General features: G+C 50.5%; 1 protein-coding gene across 6 annotated transcripts; it reads left to right on the forward strand.

Annotated features, from left to right (window-relative positions):
• Nucleotides 1-435: 435 nt before the first annotated feature.
• Nucleotides 436-22,764, forward strand: DDI2 (DNA damage inducible 1 homolog 2). Of its 6 annotated transcripts, XM_041463376.1 has the most exons (10): nucleotides 436-635; nucleotides 5,066-5,195; nucleotides 6,164-6,394; nucleotides 8,288-8,414; nucleotides 10,246-10,373; nucleotides 10,901-11,029; nucleotides 11,731-11,834; nucleotides 12,233-12,422; nucleotides 16,480-16,542; nucleotides 16,627-16,768. In XM_041463376.1, the coding sequence occupies exons 1-9, from the start codon at nucleotides 498-500 to the stop codon at nucleotides 16,494-16,496; spliced, it is 1,194 nt and encodes a 397-aa protein (XP_041319310.1). In that variant the 5' UTR covers nucleotides 436-497; the 3' UTR covers nucleotides 16,497-16,542; nucleotides 16,627-16,768. The 6 variants fall into 6 exon arrangements, with proteins under 6 accessions (XP_041319310.1, XP_041319304.1, XP_041319307.1 ...); XM_041463370.1 differs by lacking the exon at nucleotides 16,480-16,542 and having other exon boundaries at nucleotides 16,627-22,764; XM_041463373.1 differs by lacking the exons at nucleotides 16,480-16,542; nucleotides 16,627-16,768 and adding an exon at nucleotides 14,523-14,730.
• The last annotated feature ends 853 nt before the right edge of the window (nucleotides 22,765-23,617 follow it).

The following is a 23,617-nucleotide window of genomic DNA, read 5'->3' on the forward strand; positions in this document are numbered from 1 at the left end:
CAGTGAACGAAAGGATGAAGGTGGTGGGGCCTGGGGGGCAGCAGGTGGGACACAGGGACACCCAGGGCGGGGCACGTCCCCGGGGGTCACCTAGGGACAGGAGAGACCGCCAGGGGCACAGGGGTCCCTGGGGAACGGCCGGAGGATATCTGGGGACACCGGGACCGCCGGTGACCAGTGACCCCCAGAGGAGCCGCGGGCACACGTGCACACCGGGAGCGCGGAGGAGCCGCGGGGACACCGGGAGCGCAGAGGAGCCGCGGGCACACCGGGACCGCGGAGGAGCCGCGGGCACACCGGGACCGGCGGTGACACCCGGGCCCCTCCGGCCCCGCCCCCGTGCCGCGCGGGAGGGGGCGGGGCTTCCCGCTCGGCGTTCTCTGATTGGTCGGGTGGCCCCGATTGACGTGGGCGCCTGACCGGCGGGGCGGGCGCTTTGCGACGGCGGCGCTTGACGGCGGTGGCGGCGGCGGGTGCGGGTCCGGGCGGGGGCGGCCATGCTGCTCACCGTGTTCTGCCTGCGCCGCGACCGCTCCGAGATCACCTTCAACCTGCAGGTGGACGCCGACTTCGAGCTGCAGAACTTCCGCGCCCTTTGCGAGCTGGAGTCCGGCATCCCGGCGGCCGAGAGCCAGGTCAGGGCCTGCCCCCGCCCCGAGCGCCGGGGAGGGCCCGGCCGGGTCCCCCGGGCTGGGAGCGGCCGTGGCCCCTTCTCCCGCAGGGTCGGGGTCTCCCGGGCTGGGAGCGGCCGGGTCCCGGGATCCGCCCCGGCCGTCCGGAGTTTGGGGTTGTTTGGGGCGGTGGGTCCCTCCCGCTCCCTCCCCTCGCGGACCTTTGGGGTTTGGGGAGAAACTCCTCGCTTTTCCCTCGAAACCCGCTCGGGAGAGGGCTCCGAGCCCCCGGTGACTTGTGGCCCCTCCGGGAAAGGCTCGGTCGCGCCCGCCGCGCAGCTGAAAGGGAGAAGATAATGTGGGTTTGTTTTGGTTTGGTTTATGTTGAGGTTTCGGAGGAATTTGATGCTTCAACGGGGCAGGAATTGGAGCGAGGGGAACGGGAGTGGGAGCGCGGGGAAGGTGGTGGCCCGTGGTATCCTCAAAGCCCGGGAAACGGGGCTGAAACGTTCGGGAAAGCGTTTATTTATCCCATCAAACCCCTGCCCGGTCTGGGGCGGAAAGGGCACATTGAGTCTTTTCCTCCCTTTTTTCCACACAGGTGTGGGGAACAAACAGGCACGTCCGGGTGGTTTTCCCAGCAAATATCGCCCTCCAGCCCGGATCCGGGGCTCACTCGTGTGCCAGAACACGGGGGAGGCTGCGTGGGGGCGGCTCTGGGCCATCTGTCTGGGCTTTGCTCATGTTTTGGGTTCAGTCCCGCGTGTTTGGCCGTTCCTCCCCGGTTGTCCTGGGCAGGGCGGTGTCGGCTCCTTTTCTCGGCGCCGGCCGTGCCTGGCAGAGTTTGTGGAGTTTAGCGGTGGTGGCTTTTGCTTCCCGAGCCTTTTCCCAGTCTAAATTAACAAAGTGTTTTTCCAGCCAAGCCAAGATTAGTCAGCGCTGGAAGAGCTGGTGCAGGGGCAGCCCTGGGGCTGTGGTGTCCCTCACCCAGCAGGTTCCCGACTTTTGGCTTTCCCTCTGCCTTGGGAGAGCCTTGTTTTCTGGAAAGGGAGGTTGGTGGTGACAGAGAAACAGTCTCAGAGCAGGGGCACGAAATCCAGGTAGGGTGGATTCTCTTTTAGGAAAAAAACTCTTGATTTTGGGCAGGTGTAAAGGGAGAACCCATCTCACACAAAGGTTGCCAGCAACCCTCCCGTGTCACAGCCACCAGTGAGCTCCCAGGTGTGGGGACAACCCCTGCATGGGTGACTCTGCTGTGGCTTTGACATCTCCAGGCATGAACTGGAGCATGAACTCCTCACTGTCACCTTTGTCCCTTGTGTCATGGTGACCTGCAGCTCCAGGTCTGGTTTAAGGTAGCGAGGGGTCACTTCTCTGTGTATTTTTGTCAGGAGTTCCCTTGTTCGAGTTTTTCCAGCCCAGCTGACCAGTTTGGGGTTTGGGTGCTGCCAGCCCCAGGCGAGGGGAGCAGCGCTGCGCTTTTGTAGCCACCTCTGCCTTCCTTCTGCTCATCCATCTGCCACCCGTGCATCATCCTGAGCCGCGTCGTGCCGTGCTTGCCAGGCTGTTATTTATCACTCCTCCCTCTTCTCTTCCTGCCTGGTGTTTGTGAGGTGTTTTGAGGACCTTCAGTGGGGAGAAGATGTTGGACATTAGGAGGAATTTCTTCACTGGAGAAGGGTGGTCAGGCCTTGGCAGGGGCTGCCCAGGGAGGTTTGGGATTCCCATCCCTGGAGGTGTCCAAGGAAGGCCTGGAGGTGGCACTCAGTGCTCTGGGCTGGGGACAAGGTGGGGATTGCACCTGATGATCTTGGAGGGCTTTTCCAGCCTCAACGATTCTGTGAGAAAGTTATAAAGATACAAGTTATCAGAGGAGCAGCTCCTTGTGTGGAAGGATTTTGCATTGTTAAATCACAAATAGGCAGTTTTACATTTACCAAACTTGGCTGTTTTCTGCCCTTTTTCCTCAGCCAAGGTGAATGTTGCCTTGGAGGTGCTGTGTTGGCACTAGAGAGGATGAATTTCATTGTAAGGGTCATGCAGGGTGGAGTAAACCACGCAGTATGAGGAGGAGGGTTAATCCCAGCCTTGTTCTCTGCTGGCTTGGGCAGAGAATTCCGGGCGCTGCAGTTTGGGGTGGGGCAGGGAGCTGTGAGGTGTCCAAGGGACGCTGTGGGCACAGGTCTGAGATAACAGAGGTAGCTGCTGGTGGCTGTGGTGATAAGAGGAGCTGGGTGAGGCGAGGGGAAATAATCTGAATTTCCAGTCTCCTACACACACCAAGGCCGTGGCTTTCCGGGAGAGGGGACAGGAGGCTCTCAGCAGAGCCACACTCTTCATTCCTTCCCTCATTTATTTTCTCTGCGTGCCCTCCATCTGTGCCATGCTCAGGAATATTTGATGGCCCCAGGAGTTGGCTTGATTGATGGCTGCAGGTGGTATCCAGCACTCCTGGCTGGGGTTCCCTGCTCCACAGGAAGGTTCTACCCTCTGGCATTGTGCACAATGAATCCATCGGTGCCTGCATCCCTGTCTGAGTCACCTCCAGAAGAACCCGTGTCTGGTTCCTGCCAGCCGGCAGAACTGCCACCAACCAGACAATCAAAAGGCAGCAAAATCCAATCAGTTTGTTTTAAGACTGGGGCAGAATGGGTCAGGAGTGGATTAATCTGTGCTGCTAATGGACGTGGCGAGTGCCAGGCGCTTAATTCATTGTCTGGGATGTAAGGCCGAACGCTCATAAATCCAATCCCAGCAAGATGACAGAGGTAAAGCCTCACTTAAACTGATTAACTCGTCTCTTCCAGAGTGTCTGCGCAGGGAATGTGCCATTTCAGATTTGGGTGTGCAGCTGGGATTTATGACACACTGGCTGTCGCTGCGGCGGCACTGCCTCAGGCCGGTAACGTGAGAGGCTGTGCCGGCTCTGCCAGCGCCAGCTGACCTCGGTGGTGCCTGTGGGGTGGAGGCCACTCACTTTCAAATCGCTGCCCATGGGCCCTGGCAGGGACCCGGGGTGTGAGGCAGTGCTGAGGCTGCACACTCTGTTGGAGGGGAGGAGGCAGGAAGCTCGTGCCTGGTTCTATCGAGTGTTTCCCCAAATCTCTGCTGCCCCACGGGGTTCTGGTCATTTGTGTTCCTCCTGCCTTGTCTTGCCTGGCACTGCTGCTGACCATGGGTGTCCACTGCTGGGTGCTGCAGGGAGAGTCTGTGTAAGATGTTGGAGTTGCTGGAGTGAAGCAGTGAAAGTCTGTAGTGTCAGCCAGACCTGAAGACAGGTAGTGATTGGTTTTTTGGAGCTTGTTGGATCTGCTCCCTGTGATAGCATCAGGCAGAGCCGCAGCCCATCCCTGCCGGGACTGCGAAAGCTTCTCCCACGTGGCTCAGCCAGCCTCGACCTGTGGCAAACGTGTTGTTGCTGAACTGGCCTTTTCCAGCCCCAAAGAGACGAGGTTTGGCTAAACAAGGTGGTATTTGTGAAATTTGATCGTGTGCCTGAGGGGTTTAGGCCAAGTTCTCCGTACTCTGGGCTGCTGCCAGGGCAGGAGGTGGCTGAGCTGATCTTCCTGGTCTCGCTGTGCTCCAGCGACGGCACAGAAACCTTCGTGTTGCCAGATACCATTTCTGGGAACTCCTCTTCCAGCTTTATGTTACATTCTGGGCTTTCCCACAACTTAGGGCCTCTGTAGGTGTTACAGGTCTGATGTTCATGGAAATGTTCTTTGGGAATTATTCACCTTTATCTCAGTGGTTTTATGTTTAGTCTATGGACCCCTTGTTAAACGAGGTTATCAAAGTAGAAATGGATGTGAGTCTGTGTTTTGTAGTCACAAGAAGTTAATTCTCTGCATGGACTGATGGCAGTGTTGGGAGCAGAGCCTTTGGGTGCTCTGGGTCTGGAGAGTTGCATCACTGGAGTGAACAGGAAAGCACTGAGCTAATGATTGAGGTCCCTGTAAAACTGGTTATTCTGGGGAGCCGTGTTGTGGCAAGAGGCAGAATGATGGATGTTGGGCTGGCTCATCCCTGGATCTACCTGGATTGGTGCTGCTGGCACGTCTGCAGTTGTCCAGGGTCAGTGGGTGCTGACTTGGAGGAGGGAATGCTGCAGAAAACACCTGTGGCTTGTGTAATCATGGAGTTTGGAGTCTGGGAATGTGGACAGACAGTCCTGGTCAAGACTTGCTTCCCTCTAATGATCTTGGCCTCTGATCAGGGGAGACCAGCCCTTCCTCGTGGTGCCACAGCTGGATTTTGGCAAGACCAAGCCCGTGTTGTCCAACCAGGAATGTGTCACGGCCCTGCCATGCCTGAGGCCAGGCCTGTGAGGACATCACACCTTCCCTTCTGAAACTTGAGATGGATCCACAGGATTGATTGGAATGGTTTTTATCTTCTCCTATAACAAAATAACATCTTGCTTTTTGTTTTAACTTTGTCTCCGCTGGGGACAGATCGTTTATGCGGAGCGGCCGCTGACCGACAACAACAGGTCCTTGGCCTCCTATGGCTTGAAGGACGGGGACGTGGTGATCCTGCGCCAGAAGGAGACGGTGGAGCCACGGCCTTCCATGCGCTTCCCAGGTGAGAAAGGCTCCGTGCCAGCTCTGCCTGAGCCTGCAGGCTTCACCAACACCTACCCAACACCAGCTCTGTCAGTGTCCTTTAGCACCTACTGCGCAAAGTGCTGAGGGTGGACGGGGTGAGTCAGGGGGCTTGTAAATGACCCAGAGGGCTTCAGATGCAGTGTTTTATTCTGAGGAAGCCAACACCATTTTACTGTTCCTCTGGGGAAGTGTGGAGGCAGTGAGGAGGTGACTGGTTCAGAACAGGCTTGGTAAAGGTGTGTGAATTTCCTATGACTGCCAGTTCCCTTCCTGCTGGATGTGATGGCACAGACCCAGGAACAGCCTCTATGGACGTGTGTCCTGAACCTGTCCTGTGGCAGATTCCCTGAGGAGCCACATCTTGCCAAACCCAGTGGCTTAATCGTGTGCATGCCAAAGGCTCCTCGAGGAATGCCTGAGGAGAGCCCTGCACCTCTGTCCTGCCTTCCACAGCCACTCCTAGTGAATCCCAGACATAAAATATCCCTAGAAAAGGTGCCACAGGCTGAGAAGGGTGTGGGAGCATTGCTGAGGTCCTCGTCCTGCCTCAGCTGGAGGATGGGTACCTGCAATGCAGGTCTGCAGGAATGTTACTACTTTTTTTTTCCCCATGCTTTTTTCTAACCCAAGAGACTCTGAAGTGCCTCAGAGCGAGTGGGTTTAGCCCTGTAGTCCCTCCATGAGGGATTCACGTTTGTGAAGCTGGGAATAACTAGTCAGCAAGTGCATTTCAGGGGATTAGAAATGGGGCAGACAGACGAGACCAGTTACATAAATGCACCAGCGTTGCTAACCCACTAACCCGGGGACGTGGCTGTGCTTCCATCATGAACTGCTGCTCACGGAATCTGCTCTCGTGCAGCATTGAGGGCAGCTCTTCCTTCCCGTGCTTTTCCCAGCAGAACTGCAACCGTGAAGCACCGACACCTGTGCCCTTCCTTTCAGGTCTGCCCAGGATCGATTTCAGCAGCATCGCCGTTCCCGGGACATCCACGCAGCAGCCGCCGCCCCCGGCGCAGCGGCCGCGCCCCTCGCCGCCGGACGCGCCCTCGTTCCCGCAGGGCCTGGACAACCCCGCGCTGCTGCGGGAGATGCTGCTGGCCAACCCCCACGAGCTGTCCCTGCTCAAGGAGCGCAACCCGCCCCTGGCCGAGGCCTTGCTGAGCGGGGACCTCGGTGAGCTGCGCTTGGGGCCGGGCGGGGGCAGCTCCGGGCAGGGGCAGCCCCGGGTGTTTAAGGAGCTGGGATGTGCTGCTCTTTCCTCGATGGTGCAGATAAAAGGTGCCACTTGGCAGCACTCAAGGCAGAGGTCCTTCATTTCTGGGTGTATTTCTCCTGCTTGGCATCTTTAATATCCTCTTTAATATCTCCTACTCAGAAATATCAGAGGCACAGACAATTTGGATGTCTGTGAACACAAGTGACTCAGCTCCTGATTTTTACACTAAGACACTCCTTACTGCACATTTTCCAATAAAGGTGGTGTGTTTGCTGCATCCCACATCCTGCTGGGACTGAGCAGAGAGCAGCATGCTCCAAACCCAGCTCTGTCCATAGTGATCTTGTGCTTTGGAAGTGAACTGCAGAAAGGGAGAGGGAAAACAACAAGGAAATGGTATCTTTTAGGAACTTTCTCAATAGAATAGTCATAAATGTGTAAGTTTCTGTTAATATTGGAAGTGTCTGTGTGTCCTTCACTTCCTCTGTAGCTGATGTTGGTCCCTTGTTCTCCCTGGGGTGAAAGATTTGAACTCTGGTGTCCTTTAGGTGTGAAAAGAGAGGATTTTTGGGCTGAAGTAGATGAGCTCCTGAACCTCTGCAGGATGTTTAGTTGGGAAATAAATCCTGTTGAGTGTGGAGAAATAAATTAAGAGAAGGAGCTTCTAGCAGATTTCATCCACTCTCAGGGTTAGATCTGAGTGATTTCTCTCTGTTAGAGGAAACCAGAGAGGAACTTCCATGGACATTGTCAGCCTGTTCTGTTTTTAACTCTGCCTTTAGTTCATCTCCAGAGCTGAAGCTTTCTCTGCACTCTAAGGCTTTTTCATGCATCTTGCTGGGAGTTTTTCCCATCACCTTAAGCAGGGGTGCTGCTCTTGGCACAGGAAACCAGAGGTTAAGCCCAAGACACCCAGAACTGGCTCCTCTGCTGCTCTGCCCGGTCTGTGCACACCAAGCTTTGACCCAGATGTGCAGTTTCAGTCCCAAATTGCCGCATTGGGCTGTCAGGAGGAAGTGGTTTGGGCTGGTTTTCCCTTGCTGTGCTGCACTGCTGCTACTGGCAGTGTTTGGGCACAGATCCAGCTCAGCTCCAGCTTGGATTCCCAAATATCTGCATAGATCCGTGCCCTGTGGCTGTTCTGGATGAAGGCTCCTGCTGTACAGAAGCCTGATTTCAAAAATCCCAACAGTCAAATATACCCAACGCCTCCCTGAGCACATAACAGCTTTTGAGCCAGGGCTGCTTCCTGGGAACAGCATCTCTGGAAGCAAACCTAAGCCTTCCCTGTGTGCAGACCTGCACGGACTGCCAAGTCCTTCTGGGGACATACGTGATCCCATTCAAGTAGTAAAACATGGCCAGAGGCCATCTGGAAAGTGGGAATCTAAAAATTGTGATCTTAAAATGTGCATTTAGACCTGGCTAACACCTCCTGGTTCCAGTGGTAGGCATTCAGCTTTAGGGATTGTAATCTCTGGTTTTGCCATGTTCCTTGGGTTTGAAAGGAATTTTGTCATTTAAAAACCACACATTCGCCTTTGTGTGGTTTTTAAATTTTTTTTCCCTACAAAAATGTATGTGCCAGGAAATTTAGTTTGATTGTGCAGTGTTTGGGTAGGAACATGAGGAGAGTGAGCTCTGTCCAGTTGCTTTTCATCTCGGCAGGTTCCCAAGTTTGCCACTGATCCTCTGAGGTCCTTCCACGCTGCCCTCAGAGGAAGCTTTTTTCTGTGTGCTGCTGAGTCTATTCCTCAGCTGGCATCAAAAGAAGCATTTGCTGAGCCAGAATTTGATTTGCTAGAGTAATTTCCAGTAAAAAGCATTTCTTTATCTCCTTGTTCCCGCAGAGAAATTCACCAGGGTGTTGCTGGAGCAACAGCAGGACCGAGCCCGGCGCGAGCAGGAGAGGATCCGGCTCTATTCTGCTGACCCCTTTGATCTCGAGGCACAGGCCAAGATAGAAGAAGACATAAGGTAACAAACCAAAGTGGCTTGTAGGCATTGGGGTCCTCTCTGGGGAGAAAAAACTGCTCTGTGCTTCCATCCATGGTGTTTTTTCCTCAGAGAAGGCAGGATCTAAGCACATTCCTTGTACCGAGGAGTTTGTTTGCAGGGCAATGCTCTGGGCCACCTTTGCACTTGGGAAGGTTGGGATTTGGAAACATGGAGGTGCACCCCATCCTTGAGATGTGTCCTGCTGAGATCACAGAGTGTTGCTCCCTGTGAGGGTGGGAAGGCCCTGGCACAGGTTGCCCAGAGAAGCTGTGGCTTCTCCACATCTGTGACAGATGAGCTGTGGCCTGTCCCTGGAAGTGTTCATGGTTGGACAGGGCTTGGAGCAACCTGGGATAGTGGAAGGTGTCCCTGCCCAAGGCAGGGGGTGGTACTGGGTGGGCTTTAAGGTGTCTCCCAACCCAAACTGTTCTGGGACTGTGTGATGCGAGGTGACAGCACTGTTGTCTGTGCTGTGTGTGTGATGCCTTGGGAGCTGCCTGAGCTGCTCCACTCTTGAGACTGGAGCACTTTTGGAAAGCACATCATCTCTTGAGTCCAGGGCCTGGGGCGTGTTTTGAACCCAAGAGCTGGGCTGGTGCTGTCTCCCAGCTGAGCTCTGCCCAGCAACACGGCATTGTTCCTCCCAGCTGCCCTCGAGATTTGGTTTTGCATCCTGCTAATTGTTCCGTGTCTGGCTAATTCACTGATGAGATGTTCTGCAGAAATGCATCCTGCTCATCAGCTCGCTCCCTCTTGCTGCCTTCCAGATGTAATTGTGTTGGGCTGAGGCTTGGTTTCTTCAGCTGAGTGGTAAATCCTGGAGTCGGTTCATGGCTGGTGGTTTTCCCCTGATAACAAAGTGTCTGTCTGGTACAGACCCATCGTTGGTCAGAACCAGAATTCACTGGTGGTAGGAGTGCTCTCACATCACAACTGACAAGGTGCTGGTGCCAGATAAACACTCAGCAATGCAGAAAATAGATATTTGTAGGTAGTGAAACATTGCTCAGAGGCACAGGAACGCTTCCCTTCTTCCTTAGATGAGGGACAGATAAAGGGGATGTGCCCAAGGTTCTGCAGCTGTTTGGGCTGAGCCATCCCCAGATTTCACATCCCACTCAGTGAAAAATGAAATGGCATCAGAATTGAAGCCTTTTCCCCTTTTTGGTGGGGACCTGTTTTGGATGCAGTCACTACAGATGCCCATCACTTACTTCCAAGATTATCCTGGGGCTGTGAGGGATTTCTTGAAGAGCATTTTTTCTCTCGGCTTGAATTCTCACCAAGGGCTGGTGCTTGTGGTGGTGTTCTTTCTGCTATTTTGCTCACCTCCCTCCTTTGCTATGCCTGGAAAAGGAAAGATACCAGGGAAACCTGAAGATTTTAATGTTCAGCTGCTGTGTGGGATTCCAGTGATGTAGCTGTTGGCAACACCTCCATGTACCCTCGGCATGACTAATGAATCCACAGGTTTTTTGCTCTGAGTTCTCCAGGTTAACATGGATGTCAGGTTCCTGTTGGCAACACAAGGCTGTCAGGAACTGAGGTGTGAGTTAGGCAGGGGTTGGAAGGGGCAGTGGCTGCTGGGGAGTGACTCTGTCTCTGGACTCACCTGAGATCATTCCTAGCAATCTTCAGCTCCCAGGTCTGTGTTTCACTATGGAAGTAGCCTTTGCTGTGGTTTAAATTTGTCTTTGTAAGGTGAGCAGCAGCAGGTGGGATTTCCAGGTCAGTCTGTGAATCAGAGTGATGTTGCAAGGTCTGGATAACAGAAATTTTGGTCTTTCTCTCTCTTCTCCACAAAATTCAGGCAACAAAACATTGAAGAGAACATGACGATAGCGATGGAAGAGGCACCGGAAAGCTTTGGGCAGGTGGTGATGCTCTACATCAACTGCAAAGTCAATGGACACCCCGTGAAAGCCTTTGTGGACTCAGGTGCTTTCTCCACTCTCTCCATCACTGAGGGCAACAGTAAATATTCCAGTAGTTTTCCCAAAAGATCCCACAGTAAAGCACTGATCTGACAAGATTTTGGAGCACTTTACTGAACCGTGAGCACAGCCTGGGCGAGCAGAGCAGATTGTTGGGAGAAGCAGTGTGGGAACACCCTGGAATAGGGATCCTGGGAGAGTTTCTGGGACTTCCATGCCTGGAAGGTCGCTGCCATGTGCGTGTGTCTTATTTTACAGACAGGGGGATTTCACATGCCTTTAACGTGGTGGTTCCCATCCACATCCTGCAAGGGGAACTTCTTGGGGTTGTTCCATCCCTACAGTAGTGATCAGTGCTGACCCATGTGTGGGCAGCCAGGTCAGCAGACTGGGATTCACAGGAAGCCTTTATGCCCTGGGGCAGGTGGGTTGGTTTCCCAGCCACTGAGTGCCAGATCTTAAGCTCTTCCAGGAGAAAATAAAAGTTTGTGCTGAGCCATCAGGATTTAACACGAGTGCTGTTGCTCGTAGGTGCCCAGATGACCATCATGAGCCAAGCCTGTGCTGAAAGGTGCAATATCATGAGGCTGGTGGATCGGCGGTGGGCTGGCATTGCTAAGGGTGTTGGGACACAGAAAATCATTGGCAGAGTGCACTTAGGTAAGTACTGGCATTTTTTGGGCCAGCTTTAGCAGGGGTTTGGCTGCATTTCCCGCAATCTTGGCACTGAGGATCGGTGCTGTAATTGCTACGAGCAAAATCAAAGTGCTTCTGCAATGTGCTTGTTTGTCTTGGGCACAGAATCTGTCTCATTTAATGCTGTAACATCTGGAGGTGCGGGAGTCCCAGCTCCTGCACACGTAGAGGACACATTCTCTGTGGCAAAACCCAAGGTGAACGTGAAACACCACGACCTTCCCTGTTTCAGGTGGCACTGCTGGGCTGGGTGAGCCACTCAGGAGGGGCTCCCACACAGTGCAGTGTTTGCTGTTCCTTTGGAAAGAAAAGCCTCTGAGCTCTTGTGCAGCTTTTCTGGATGGAGGACACTGCCCTTATTACTGAAAAATTGATGTTGCTGCTGCTTAGACTTGTGCTCTAATAAACTGTTTGCAGCCCCTCAAGCTTGGAGGGTCAGAGAGGTAGGACTGGAGGTTCTCAGGCACATCAGCTTTTAAAATAATTACTCTGGGACCATGGCAAGCCTGGCAGTCCTGGGGCTTGCACAGGGCCAGACTTCCTGTGACCAAAACGGTGCATCAGAGTGCTGGATTCAGATTCTCCCAGACCTTTCCCTTCCCAGGTGGAAGAACAGAAAGCAGATTGTTGTGCTGTAGTGGGAACTTCTCTGCCTTGTGTTTCAGCTCAGGTGCAGATCGAAGGGGATTTCCTGGCGTGCTCCTTCTCAATCCTTGAAGAGCAGCCCATGGACATGCTCCTAGGACTGGATATGCTTAAGAGGCATCAGGTATCAAATCTCTTCTGAAACAGTTACCTGGCTCTTGCAGGTTTAGTGAGAAATGCAACATAAATGCCTGGCCTGTGAATTCATAGAATTTTCCTGGGGAGAGTTGATGGTGGATTATCTTCCAGCCTGGAAGCACATCCATCATGGACAGCTCTAGGGTATCTGGCTGCTGCCTGGAGCTTTTTGCTCTGATCAAAGATTCTCTGAGCTTTCCAATGGAATGATTTATTACAGATTGAGTCAGACAGAGCCCTTTGGTTAGAGCTGATACTCCTGGCCCACCCTCACCTGCTGTGAGCCGTTCTGTTGGAGACAGATTGCCTGACCTCGTGTCTCCCTTTTTCCCTGGGAGCCTCCTGGCTCTCCGCAGGCCCTGACGTGTGGATGCTCTCTTGCAGTGCTCCATTGATCTCAAGAAGAACGTGCTGGTGATTGGCACCACGGGCTCACAGACCTCCTTCCTGCCCGAGGGCGAGCTGCCCGAGTGTGCGCGGCTGGCGTACGGCGCGGGCCGCGACGACGTGCGGCCCGAGGACATCGCCGACCAGGAGCTCGCAGAGGCAATACAGAAATCTGTAGAGGAAGCAGGTACCAGCAGGAGCCCACTTGAAATAGGAATCTGTGCATTTTTTTCTGCTGCATGTCAGGATGGCTGTGAGCAGTCCCCCATTCCAGCTCCTGGGAGCAGCATGAGCCAGTAAAGGGTGGAGAGAAGGGGCTTTATTCTTGCTTGTGGCCTCTGAGTGCACTTCTCTCTTCCTTTCTGGGCTGCAAAACCTGCACAGAGGCATTCAGGGCTGTTAGCTGTTTATTTGGTGTTCTCCCTGCAGCTTCCCAGCTGCTCTGCTTTCCTGGCCTTCAAGCTGTGGAGGTTAATGGTTGCCTGTGGCCGGGATCACTTGTAGCGCCCGGCAGGGATGTGGCTCAGCTGTGCTGCTGCTGCTGCAGCCTCGTGTGAGCACAGCTTTGGGGAGGCTCCCAAAACCCTGCTCTTACTGGCTGCACCACGTAAAAATAGAGCAGCTGTAGCAGTGACAAAAGTTCATGACAATTTTTAGAATTCGCACTATTTCAGCGTTTTTCCCTGGAATGGTGCTCGTGCCCTTGGAGGGGGAATTGCCTCCTTGCAGTTGCTCTGAAGTTCAAAAGCTGAATTCACATCCTCAGCCTTAAACATGACCTGCAAAGAGAACTTTCACTCTCCTGCAGTTTTGTTCCAGTGTCCCTGGAATCCAAATGCTGCACAGATGGTCACATGGAGTTTTGGTGGCTGCAAAACTGAGCAAAGTGATTTTATTTTCAGCCAAATAGCTGAAAGCTGAACTATGAGCCAAAACCAGTCTGAAACTCAAATTTTCTGTTCAACTCCTCCCTTAATTCAGCTTTTAGCTGAAGGGGAAACTCATTCTTTTCTCCCTGCTGTTCCAGAGAAGCTGTGAATACCTCAGGGTGTATTCCTTAAGCCTTTTCCAAAACTTCTAAAGATAACATTTTATATCCAAGAGTTCTCTAGAGACCTTTGAGTTTTACTGCTCATTTTTGCTCTGAAAGAACGCAGTAAATTCTGCTTCCTACACACATGTAGAACTCTTTGCTGGGTCAGGTTTAAGCTGATCAAGTTGATTTCAGCATTTTTCTTGCTAATTTTTTAAGACTCTAGCGTGCCCGTATTTAAAATTCAAATGAGGAAAAAAAAGATTTAACCATATATTATATGTACATTTATATAACTATTAGATACTAAAATTCATATATATTTAACTATATGTATCTATATATATCCAGTTGAAATGCCCTGACATTTTTCTTTAACACCTTCCAGTTACTGTTTGACAACCCAAAGAGTAAGCAGTTAGTTACAAATAATGAAGTTGATAACATTAAGGGGAGCACGGAACTGCACTTGTTGATCCTTTTGGCCAATTGTAAAAAACCTCAGAAGGAAGGTCTGGCTTTAATGAATCAGTAAGAAATAGTTCAAATGTGTGACTTTTCTAGCCAAATTTGAATGTTTATTAACTGAAGTTGCAGCCAGCAGAGAGAAACACAAACATGGGTTTGACCTTGTGATGGGGTTTTGATGTTGCTAAAGGTCAGGCTCAGGAGCCTGGGCTTTGGCTGTTCCCACAGCCTGGGAGGTGTAAATATTAGTTCTTTTCCTGTGAAACCTAGAGCCTGGTAGAGCCTGGGTTAGCTTTCAGAATATATTTCCACTTTGGATGAGGCTTTGCAGATATTATGGTTGGTTGGATTTAGTTCTTAGTTGAAAGAGAACTAAATAACAAGCAAACCTCAGCCCAAACTATGAGTCTTTACAATAAAAGCATTTTAGACAAGTTTTTTAAGCAGAAAAGTGCCTGAAATTACTTAAATCCAAGCTGCTTATGTACCACATATAGTTCTAAGGACCACGAGGCTTTGCTCAGGCTAGTCAGCACTCGGACACTTTCTGTTAATGCTGAGCCCTAGAGGAATGTAAGAGATTTATGGGAATAGGAAATCCATTTTTTGTGTGTTCACTTAATGCCCGTAGAACACTGAGGTACAGAACTAAATTGGCTCTTGTTCAGATTGATTGTGACAGTCCTGACAGTTCTAGACACAGTACTAGTCTCTGGCCCTTAGGCTTTTGTTGGCTGTATACTAAAATGTCAGCACATTCCTTCTTTCTCTCTTCCAAAACTTGAGTTGCTGCTAGGTGGTACCAAGAAAAACAAGAAAGGAAAAAACAGAAAACGGAAGAAGGACAGAAAGAGAATGTGATGCACCTCCAAAGAAGCTCAGCTTCCCACAACACGTGTGTTCTTTTATAACTGGAGGAATTTTTGCTGGCTTCCAGGAGATGGTACAACACAAATGGTCGCCTGCACCTGGAGGCTATTAAAGTGCTTGTTTTGAATGCACCTGTATTATCCTTGAGCTTTATTTAATCCCCTGAAGTCCACTTTAGGGAGCCTCATGATTTCTGTCAGCTGCTTTGCTGGTCGTTCAGCATCTATGAAAGGCAGCTGAGGTGGTGGTGGGGTTCACTGAGATCCAGGACCTCCACGTTCTTATTTACCTCTGAGGGCTTGATGCTCTTTTGTGCCAATTTCCCACCACTGGGGAACTCAGTGATCATGGAGGATTTACAAACCTGGCAGCAAAACTGGAGCTGTTTTGCTGAGGAGGAAGTGTAGCCAGGCAGTTCATCCCACACACACCTCAGTCCAAGTCACTGCCACCACAAACAGCTCAGGCTGTTCCTGGTACAGAGAGGAATTTATCCCTGATGGTACACTTTGTGGGGAAGTTTGTTCCTGGTTTTAGCTGCATCATTATCCCTGGTGGGGCTGGGACTCAGCTCCTGTGCCTACCCCAGGAGAAGGATGACACTGAGGAGAGCTTGGTGGAAAACCAGCTCCTGCTGCTACCTAAATGCAAATCCCTGATGTGTCTGATCATACCCTAATTAGCGATCCAGCAGGTCAAAGGCAGTTCTGCTTCCTCCCTGAAGGGTTGGTTTGGGAGCAGAGAGCATGAATGTAATCATTGCACATAGAAACAGAAAGGATCCCTCTGGTTTTCATCCATATCCTCTGTCATAAAGCTCTTTGCCACCCTTAGGAAAGATGAGCAGTGGGGTGGTGTCACAGCAGGTACTGCACTGGTTTTAGTTAACAGAGAATAAAAGGAAGAGAGAATAAAAGGCTGAGGACAGACAGGCAGATTTCTGTCGTGGAATTTAAAGGGAATTGTGGCTGGAGGTGTAGGCATGGCAAGCTGTGCCCCAGTACAACTGTAAAAAGAGACTCCAGGAAAACCAGTGGTGTGTGTTTAAGACCACTGAGTTTGGGAAGGGAAAGGGCAGCAAATCACAGAGCACAGAGGCTGGGTGTGTGATCCTGGGCAGACAGGGCTGTGGGGTCAGGAGAGGCGCTCCTGCAAAGGTCGTGTGAGTGATTTAACGAGCACAAGAGTGCTGATACATCAGGGAGATCAGACTGTCAGCAAGATAAGGTCACTTAATCTCCCCTGATAACCACAGCCAGCGTTTGGTGCTCCTGATAGAGATCTGCAATTCATCTGCTCTCTGTGAGGACAAGGAAGCAGCAAGCTGGGCTTGACTTTTGGGTGCTTCTCCTTTGCTTTGCTCTTCCCAGCCTTGGGCAACAGTTCTTTTGGAGGATTTCTTTCCCCCTACAATCTGTACGCTTCCCTTTTGCAGCCCACTGATGTTTGGACACCTTCTCTCAGGTCTGATGGCACTGCTGGGAGCACAACCCAAGAACTGTGTTGCCATCTCAGTTCCCATACCCCTGAAATGTGTCTCCTGAGTATCTCCAGCCAAAGGCAGAACAGACGAGTATGGCACTAGACACGTGTGTTATACTGCGTAGAGTTTACCAAGTGTCTAGTATCACCCACAGGCTGCTCTGTGGCACAGACAGAACAGAACAGCCTTTAAATTGTGCTCTGGCAGAGTTATTCTTGCCTTGATGTGCCAAATTTGCCAGGCAGAATCTCTGGGAGGCAGAAGCTCCTGCAGCCTCCATGCCATTGTGCTGGACACTCAGTAGGGGAGCTGTGCAGGACTGTAACCATGCATGGTGTGTGCTCTGAATGCTAACACGAGTTTGGTGTGTTTGTTTCCTAATCCAAACAGAACGTCGGAAGCCTTGATGCATGTAGTGTGTGTTTACTGCAGCTGGAGTGGGCCACAGACCAGGTATTTAGAGCCACCCGTTCCAGTTTGTGCTGCCACGGTGCTTCTGCTGTGTCCTGACTGCTCCTTTCCTTCTGTCTTCCATAGAGAATAGTGACAAAGAAACTACCTCACTGGAAATGCCCTCATTACCAGCTTCTGATGGATTTCAAAATCCAGTCCAGTCTTCAGGACTAAATTCCAAGATCTCTAATCCCACAAATCAGTTACTTGATCGTTCTGTCTCTGCCCCTGCTTCAATTTGCTCATCTGAATCCAGCCTTGCAGAGCCCATTGATCCTAGAGCCGTCAAGACTTCTGACTCTTCACCTGAACACCAGATAACCCCAGAAAAAGAACATGCTCGGGTATTACAGCATCATTCCAATAGCTCTTCCTTGGCAAATAATGACCCCTCTCTGCACACTGGAGATGGAACCTGCTCCAATCCAGCTTGCCTTTCACAGAAGACACTCAAAGAAACATTTAGTGCTGACATTTTAAAGGAATGTAATGCTAAAGAACAAGATCATGGTCAGGAACATCCTCTGGAAGTGACAAAAGTCCATTTAGATGACAATGCTACCAAGCACAGGCAGGATAAAGATGTCTGTCTGTCTTCAAAGCAGGAGCAAAAACATGAGCTTCCCACAGACCATCGGATGTGCAAAGAGCCAGAGAAGCAACATCTTGAGGAGCAAACTGAGACAACTAAGCCAGAAACACCTTGCTGTGTTGGTGGGGTTGAGAAACCTGCTGTGGCAGAAGCCAAACAGCCAGAAAATCCTCCCATGGAAATCAGAGATGGACTGGAGAGAGCAGGTCGTTCCTGTGTGAAAGGGAGTATCCAACTGTCAGCCTCCTGTAGCCATGTGCACATGGAAGCCTCCATGGAAATAGATGCAGTGGAGCAAGCTGCAGCTGAAGCACAGAGCTCAGCAAGGCAGCAGAAGCAGCAGACTGAGAACAGACCTATCTCCAACCCGAACTCGGAGGCCTTCTCCATGGAGGTGGAGTGGCTCAAGTCTCCGTCCTCCTTGAGTGATTCACTTTCCACCAGTGATGTCCTGCAATCTAGAAGCACTAGTGAAATTCCTGCAGAGTCTCACGAGTTGGCTAATTTGGCAGCAGACAGCTCTTCCCCCTCCAGCACTCAACAGCTGGACACGGATGCAGGAAGACCTTCAGAAGAGCCATGCTTCCCTCTGGCATCAGCCTTGAAAGAGCTTCACAAACTCTTGGTTATCAGTCGGAAAGGAGAATGCAAGATCCTTGCCTCAGAAGAAGTCTCACAGCTGGAAATGGTTCAGAGAGAGCCAGCAGTGCAGCAGAAGGGACTTCCTGAAAGTGAGCAGAAAGGCTTGGATCCAGCCAGCCAGGAACAGAGCTGTTCCTTCCCTGAGACGAGCTCTGAGGGTGGAGGAGCAGAGGGGAGCCAGCCTTGTGATTCTGGCAGAGAGCACAGCAGCACCGGGCCCGTCACTGCTGGGCAGCCTGTGCTCGGGGGAGATGCTTTAGAGAGGCAGAAGGGTTCAGGTAAGAGTGATGTGGTCATGCTGAGTTCTGCAGCCACCCAGCAGAGCCCAGAGCAGAGGGAGGTTTTGGAAGGAGGTTCTCAGAGTGCACCTAGTCCAACTTCGGAGCAGAGCATGCCTATTTCCTCCACACCTGCTTCGGGTGAAGGAGTACCACAGGATACTCAGTGCCTGTTCACAGGAGCACCTGGGAGAAGTGGCAGTGCCACTCCTGCAGCTCCGTGGCCGCTGGGTGGAAGGGAGGAATTACCACTGAGCCCCCCAGCTGCCTACACCAGACTGACCACAGGGGCTGCTCCACCCCCTGCTTTCCCTGTGGCTGATGTCGACCGGATCCTCGGTGCTGGTTTTACCCCACAGGAAGCTCTCCAGGCCTTGGAACAAGCAGGTGGAAATGCAGATCTTGCTCTTCTCATTTTGCTAGCCAAGAGCATCGTTGTTCCCACATAACTGTGGAAGAGGGAGCTGACTGGGGGATCTTTTCTTCTACAGGAGTATCTCAATTACACACCACAATGGACAAGCAGAATGTTGAGCCAGATTTTTTAAATTATTTGCAGCCAAAGTAACACATCTCTTCTGTTTCACTCGTTAGATTTGGGCTTTGAAAGGAAAGAAAACGTCTTTGCATTGTGTGGACAGGATAGCTTTTAATCATGCATACTGGATTAAAACTACTAGTTTTATTTAAATGTATGATTTTAGAATAACCTCCAATGCTACGAATAAAAAGCAGCAGCCACTGCGCTCACTGCCCTGTCCGGCACAAAGCAATTTGTGATGGGAATTGGCCACACACGCACAGAAGGGGAGGTGCATACTGAGTCCAGTGTGGACTCTGGATGTGTTGCAGCTCCTTGGAACCCAACATCCAGCTGTTGAAATTATTCTGGCTGCTACTAAAGTTGTGTAGATGCTCCTGGATGTGTAAGGCTTTTGCCAGAGGAGCGAGGGGTTTTTTTGGGAGCGTGGGTTTTCGTGTGTGCATGGGGAAGGATGATGCTTATTTTTGCCAAACCCTTTTATGCTTTGATTTAGAGTTGGACTCAATGATTCTTGTGTCCCTTCCAACTCAGAATATTCTGTGATGCTCTTGGGCCAGTGTGTTCCAGTTTACAACATGGGGATAGAAGAAGGGAAGGGATAGAATTTGGTGCTACCAAAACTTATAAGATAGGTTTTAACTTATTTGGAGATGTGCTGGTATTAACTCTAGGGATGGGGGGGAGGGAAAAAGAGTATTTGCATTTTTTTCTAGCCTTGCCCACATCACATTTTTCCTCATGCAAAAAGAACAAGCTCAACCAGTTTAAGGCTAAACCTTAATGATGAATTTGTTTAACAAACCAGCTGTGTGTTACGGCTCTAAATATCCCTGTGCCCGGGGAGGAATGAACTTCATCTCAGTGGCTCCAAGCAGGGCTGTGATTGGAAGAAGGAAGAATCTGCTTTGCTGTGGTTTGTCTGGATGTCTGGGGTTGGTCAGCCTGGTGGCTGTGAATGCTGTGGCTGGGATTGCTGATCTGACACCTCCTCAAGAGCCAGGGCTCCCCAGCAGGGGTCACAGAACAAATGCACTGATGTGGCTTCTGCGTTACAACCATCGTGGCCTTCTGGGATATCTCTGGTGAGTCACCTGAGTGGTCAGGCCTCACCAAGGCTGTGCTGTAGGAAGCCCTTTCCAGATGCTTTTTTGAGGAGGAAGAACTCCTTTGTGATGCTCTGCAAAGCCCCAAAACTCTGTCAGGGCTGGGGAAGGGAAAGGAAGGTGTGGCTGAAGCAAAATTTTAAGTAGGAGCTTTGATTCAGTCCCACTTGCAAATCTCAGAAGTGGCTTTGTGTTAGATGTTTGTCTTGAACTTGACACGTTGAGCTAAACTTAGAGCGATGGCTCAGCAGCACCAGACACATTTTTGTTCATGGCTTCCATGTGGTCTTGTGGTTGTCTCAGGCCTGTGTCCTGGTGTTTGTGTTCCCTGTTGCTTGAGCAGGTCTCCTATGTGTGTGCTGGGCTGTTTTTGTGCAGGTGGCATTTAAAAGCAACACTGATTTGGTTTCATCTGCCACCTCACAGGAGTTTGTGCTGTCATTGAGTGCTGGTGTCAGATTTGCCTCAGACACTTGGGCAGCCAGGAGGAGATCCTCTGGAGTAATAAAGGGCTTTAAGGCATTCTGCTGTCAAATGGAGCTTCTCCATGAGCTGGGACGGTACCATCCAGACCTGGAGCTCCCAGACAGGTTTCACTTACATCCCTCTGCTTGTGGTGCCAGCAGCAGGCACTGCTCCATGTGGGAAGTGGTGCTTAGCTGTCTGAAGCAGCATCCACTTGAGGCTCTGCTCAAAATGAGTTACTGGGGCCAGACTGCAGCTTTCTCATCTTCACTGGGCAGGTGATAGAGTTACCCCTGCTGAAGGTTTGGTTTAATATTCTTGCAAATGAGCACCTCAGATCAGCAGAAGCCCCTCTGTGAAGGGCAAGCTTGGGCTGGTACAGGAGTACAGTGTCAGCAGGTCTCTCTAGAAGCCTTAGGACAGGATCTATCAGACCCATTCCTATCTGCATCTGGTTCACCATCAGAAGCAGCAGCAATGAGGCTCCCAGATCCAGAGCGACTTCAGATGGCTGAATCTGCTCCTGATTCACAGTGCAGGGCTTGGTGAGGTGGCCCTGGGAGCAAAGTAACAGGAGCCAGGGGCAGGTTGGCTCTCTTGGATGCAGGAGAGCTGAACCTGCACCCTTTGCCTGTGGGTGGATGTACTGCCAACTGCTTGGAGCAGCAGATGTTGGCTACTCAGTGTTAGCCCCTTGTATCATTCTCTCTGTTTTAGAAGCTGTTGCTCAGCTGGCCCAAGTGGTGCTGCTCTGCACCAAGCTGGTGACAGGCTCTGCTCTCATGGCCACGCTGACTTAGGCTGTGCATACAGAATTTATGCTATAAAAGCTTTAGAGCATCAGCCAATCTGCTTCAATGCTCACTTTTATTCCTTGTCAAATATAAGTTTTGAATCTCATCCTTCTGCCAAAGCTGTATGGAAGCATTTATCCATAGTGCTAGAATTCTGTGGGTAACTCTCCCCAAACTGCTAGAAACAAACCCTGACTCCCAACTGATAAATATTTCTAAAACTCTTTTATCAAGTAGGTCCAAGCCTGGTGATTTAAATCTCTTTATTTCCAAGCCTTGCTTTGAGTGAATGGCTATGTGCTGCTAAATTAGTGAATAATTTTTTTAGGAGCAAGATCTAGTATAAAACTGGGGCAGTGGTGAGTACTTCAGGTCAAAATAAAACGTAATAGAATGTGTGTTTAGCGAACGCTGTCTGAAAGTTGTCTTTGTTTCAACGTGTGTCCTCTCTGCTGCATGCACATGCACATCCTCTGTTCAGCCTCCAGCAGTCCCTTTGCTGGTCCCTGTGCTGACCTGGCCCACAGAGTGGCAGTATTTATAGGGAAGGAGGGATGGCAGAGTGCTCTGGCTTATTGGGAGCCAGGTATTCTGGCCTAAAATCAGGCACTTCATCTTTTCTCTTCCCCCTCCTCATTAACCACTGCTGCAGTGTCCTAATGTCACATCACTTAACAAAGGGATTTCACCACGGCAGTCCAGCTCTAGAGAGAAAAGCAGTGCTCGGAAGCTGCTTTGTAAAGCTGCCAGCACCTGTGGGGACCCATGTGGGTCTGTAGAACTTCTTTCTGGGTGTGCCCTGGAACCACTCCTGGTTTCTGAGATTTACTTTTTTCCTTAAAAATACTGAAGGAATTCACTTGGCCTCTTGGTGACTGCATGTTTGTGTACACGAGGCCACAGGTGAACACAGGGGTGATGTTTAGTGGAATCCCAACATGTGGGAGTTTCTGGGCATGGGTAATTCTGACAAGAGGAGGGAATATTCCTGGTGACTGTCCCTGGCATGTTTACCTGCTGCAGGACAGAGCTGAGCTACTACCGTGACAATCTCTGCCTCCTTGCTGTGTATGTTTAACTTTCTATGTAGACACTCAGTCTCCAGGACTGTTAACCTTGTATATCCTCCATGTTCCCCTCTTCCATGTCTCCCTCTTGCTGTCTCCTCTTCTCAGAAGTAGCAATATTTAGGTGTACTTGCTGAATGCTCAACTTCAGAACAGTTTTCTGTAAAACTATGCCATTGATGAACAAAAGAAGGAGCAGGTCCTAGAGGTTTCTTCACCAGACTTGGACGTCCTGCCAAATGGCTCCCCAGCACTCTTACAGAATTTCAAAGAGGAGAAATCCAGAGGTATTTCTGCCTGCCTCTCTCGGAAGTCAGCTTGGGAAACGAGGTCAGTTTCATGTACATCATTCCCCTCTGAGCACTCGAGATTTCTTCCTGCACTGTGTAGACGAGGCTTAGTCCATGATCCAGAGCGCAGCAGTTTGGGTCACACTTTGACTGATGCTTCAGAGTTTTACAGACTCGCTTAGGGAACTTGAGGGAATCAATACTCAGGAATCCTAAAGCTGGTTGCGTTTTGTGTCATTGACTCTTGTGGGCTGAACACGCTGCAGCCTCGCAGGCGGCTGAAGAGAGGAGTGGGTGTGTCATCAATGGGATGTGGTTCTGCCCAAAGTAATACACACTTGATTATTTTTTGATTTTTTTTTTTAATATTGGGGGACTGTTTATCAACAAATTATGTGTAAAAAAAATTTGATATTTAAAAAAAAAAGAATAAACACTTTATCATAATGTTGCTTGGTTGGTCTGTCTGTATTTCTGAGGTTGGCAGCTCTGCACTCAAATCCTTGACTGCCTTTTTTCCCAAAGCAAATGGATTTTCTGGAACATAAATGCTGCCATTTTGAATAGAATGAGTAGAAATCTGTGGGTAAAATTGTTTCAGTTGGGAGGGCCTAAGAACAGACTTAAGAAATTCCTGTATTCCTTTTCTTGGGGATGTGCTGTTGGGTCCTTTGTGGAGGACTTGGAAAAGCATCAGAGTAAACATAAAATGTAGCACTAGACCATGGCACTGTCTGCTGGGTAATTGAATGGGACATTGCTTGTCTCCTACCTGAATACCTCACTTCCAGCCCAGTTAGCAGATGGAGATTTATTTTTCTGGAGCTGGAAGCTAATTTCTTGGGACATTAAAAAAAATTGGCATTTAAAGCCCTGGAAAGCTCATTAGAGTTTTAGTTAGAAATGGCTTTTTTGAAGTCCCATTCTCTTAGTATCATACAGTAGAACAGGTTTTAGTAGGGAGGCGTAGAGGATATTTCTCCTCTGAAACTTTGGCATAGTCACTAACCCAAAGGTCCTCTCATGGAGGAGCAGTTCCTTTTTCAGACCTAGAAAAACTTCCACTTTTCCTTGTAACAGCACTGAGGTTTTGGCCATTTTAAATCCCTGCTAACCAGAGCTGTGGGTGCTGGTGCCAGGTGACAGACACAAACAGAACGGGTTATGATTCAGTGACCGTGGCAAACGGTTTCATTCAGTGGTTTGATTCAGTGGTTTCCTCCTCACATGTTCAGAGCTCTGCACGTGATGCTGGTGTCACTGTTAGAGTTAAGTGAGGTCAATAATTATCATGCAAACC

Source organism: Pyrgilauda ruficollis, unplaced genomic scaffold (genome assembly GCF_017590135.1).
Source record: "Pyrgilauda ruficollis isolate IOZ18807 unplaced genomic scaffold, ASM1759013v1 scaffold165, whole genome shotgun sequence".
Taxonomy (NCBI): domain Eukaryota; kingdom Metazoa; phylum Chordata; class Aves; order Passeriformes; family Passeridae; genus Pyrgilauda; species Pyrgilauda ruficollis.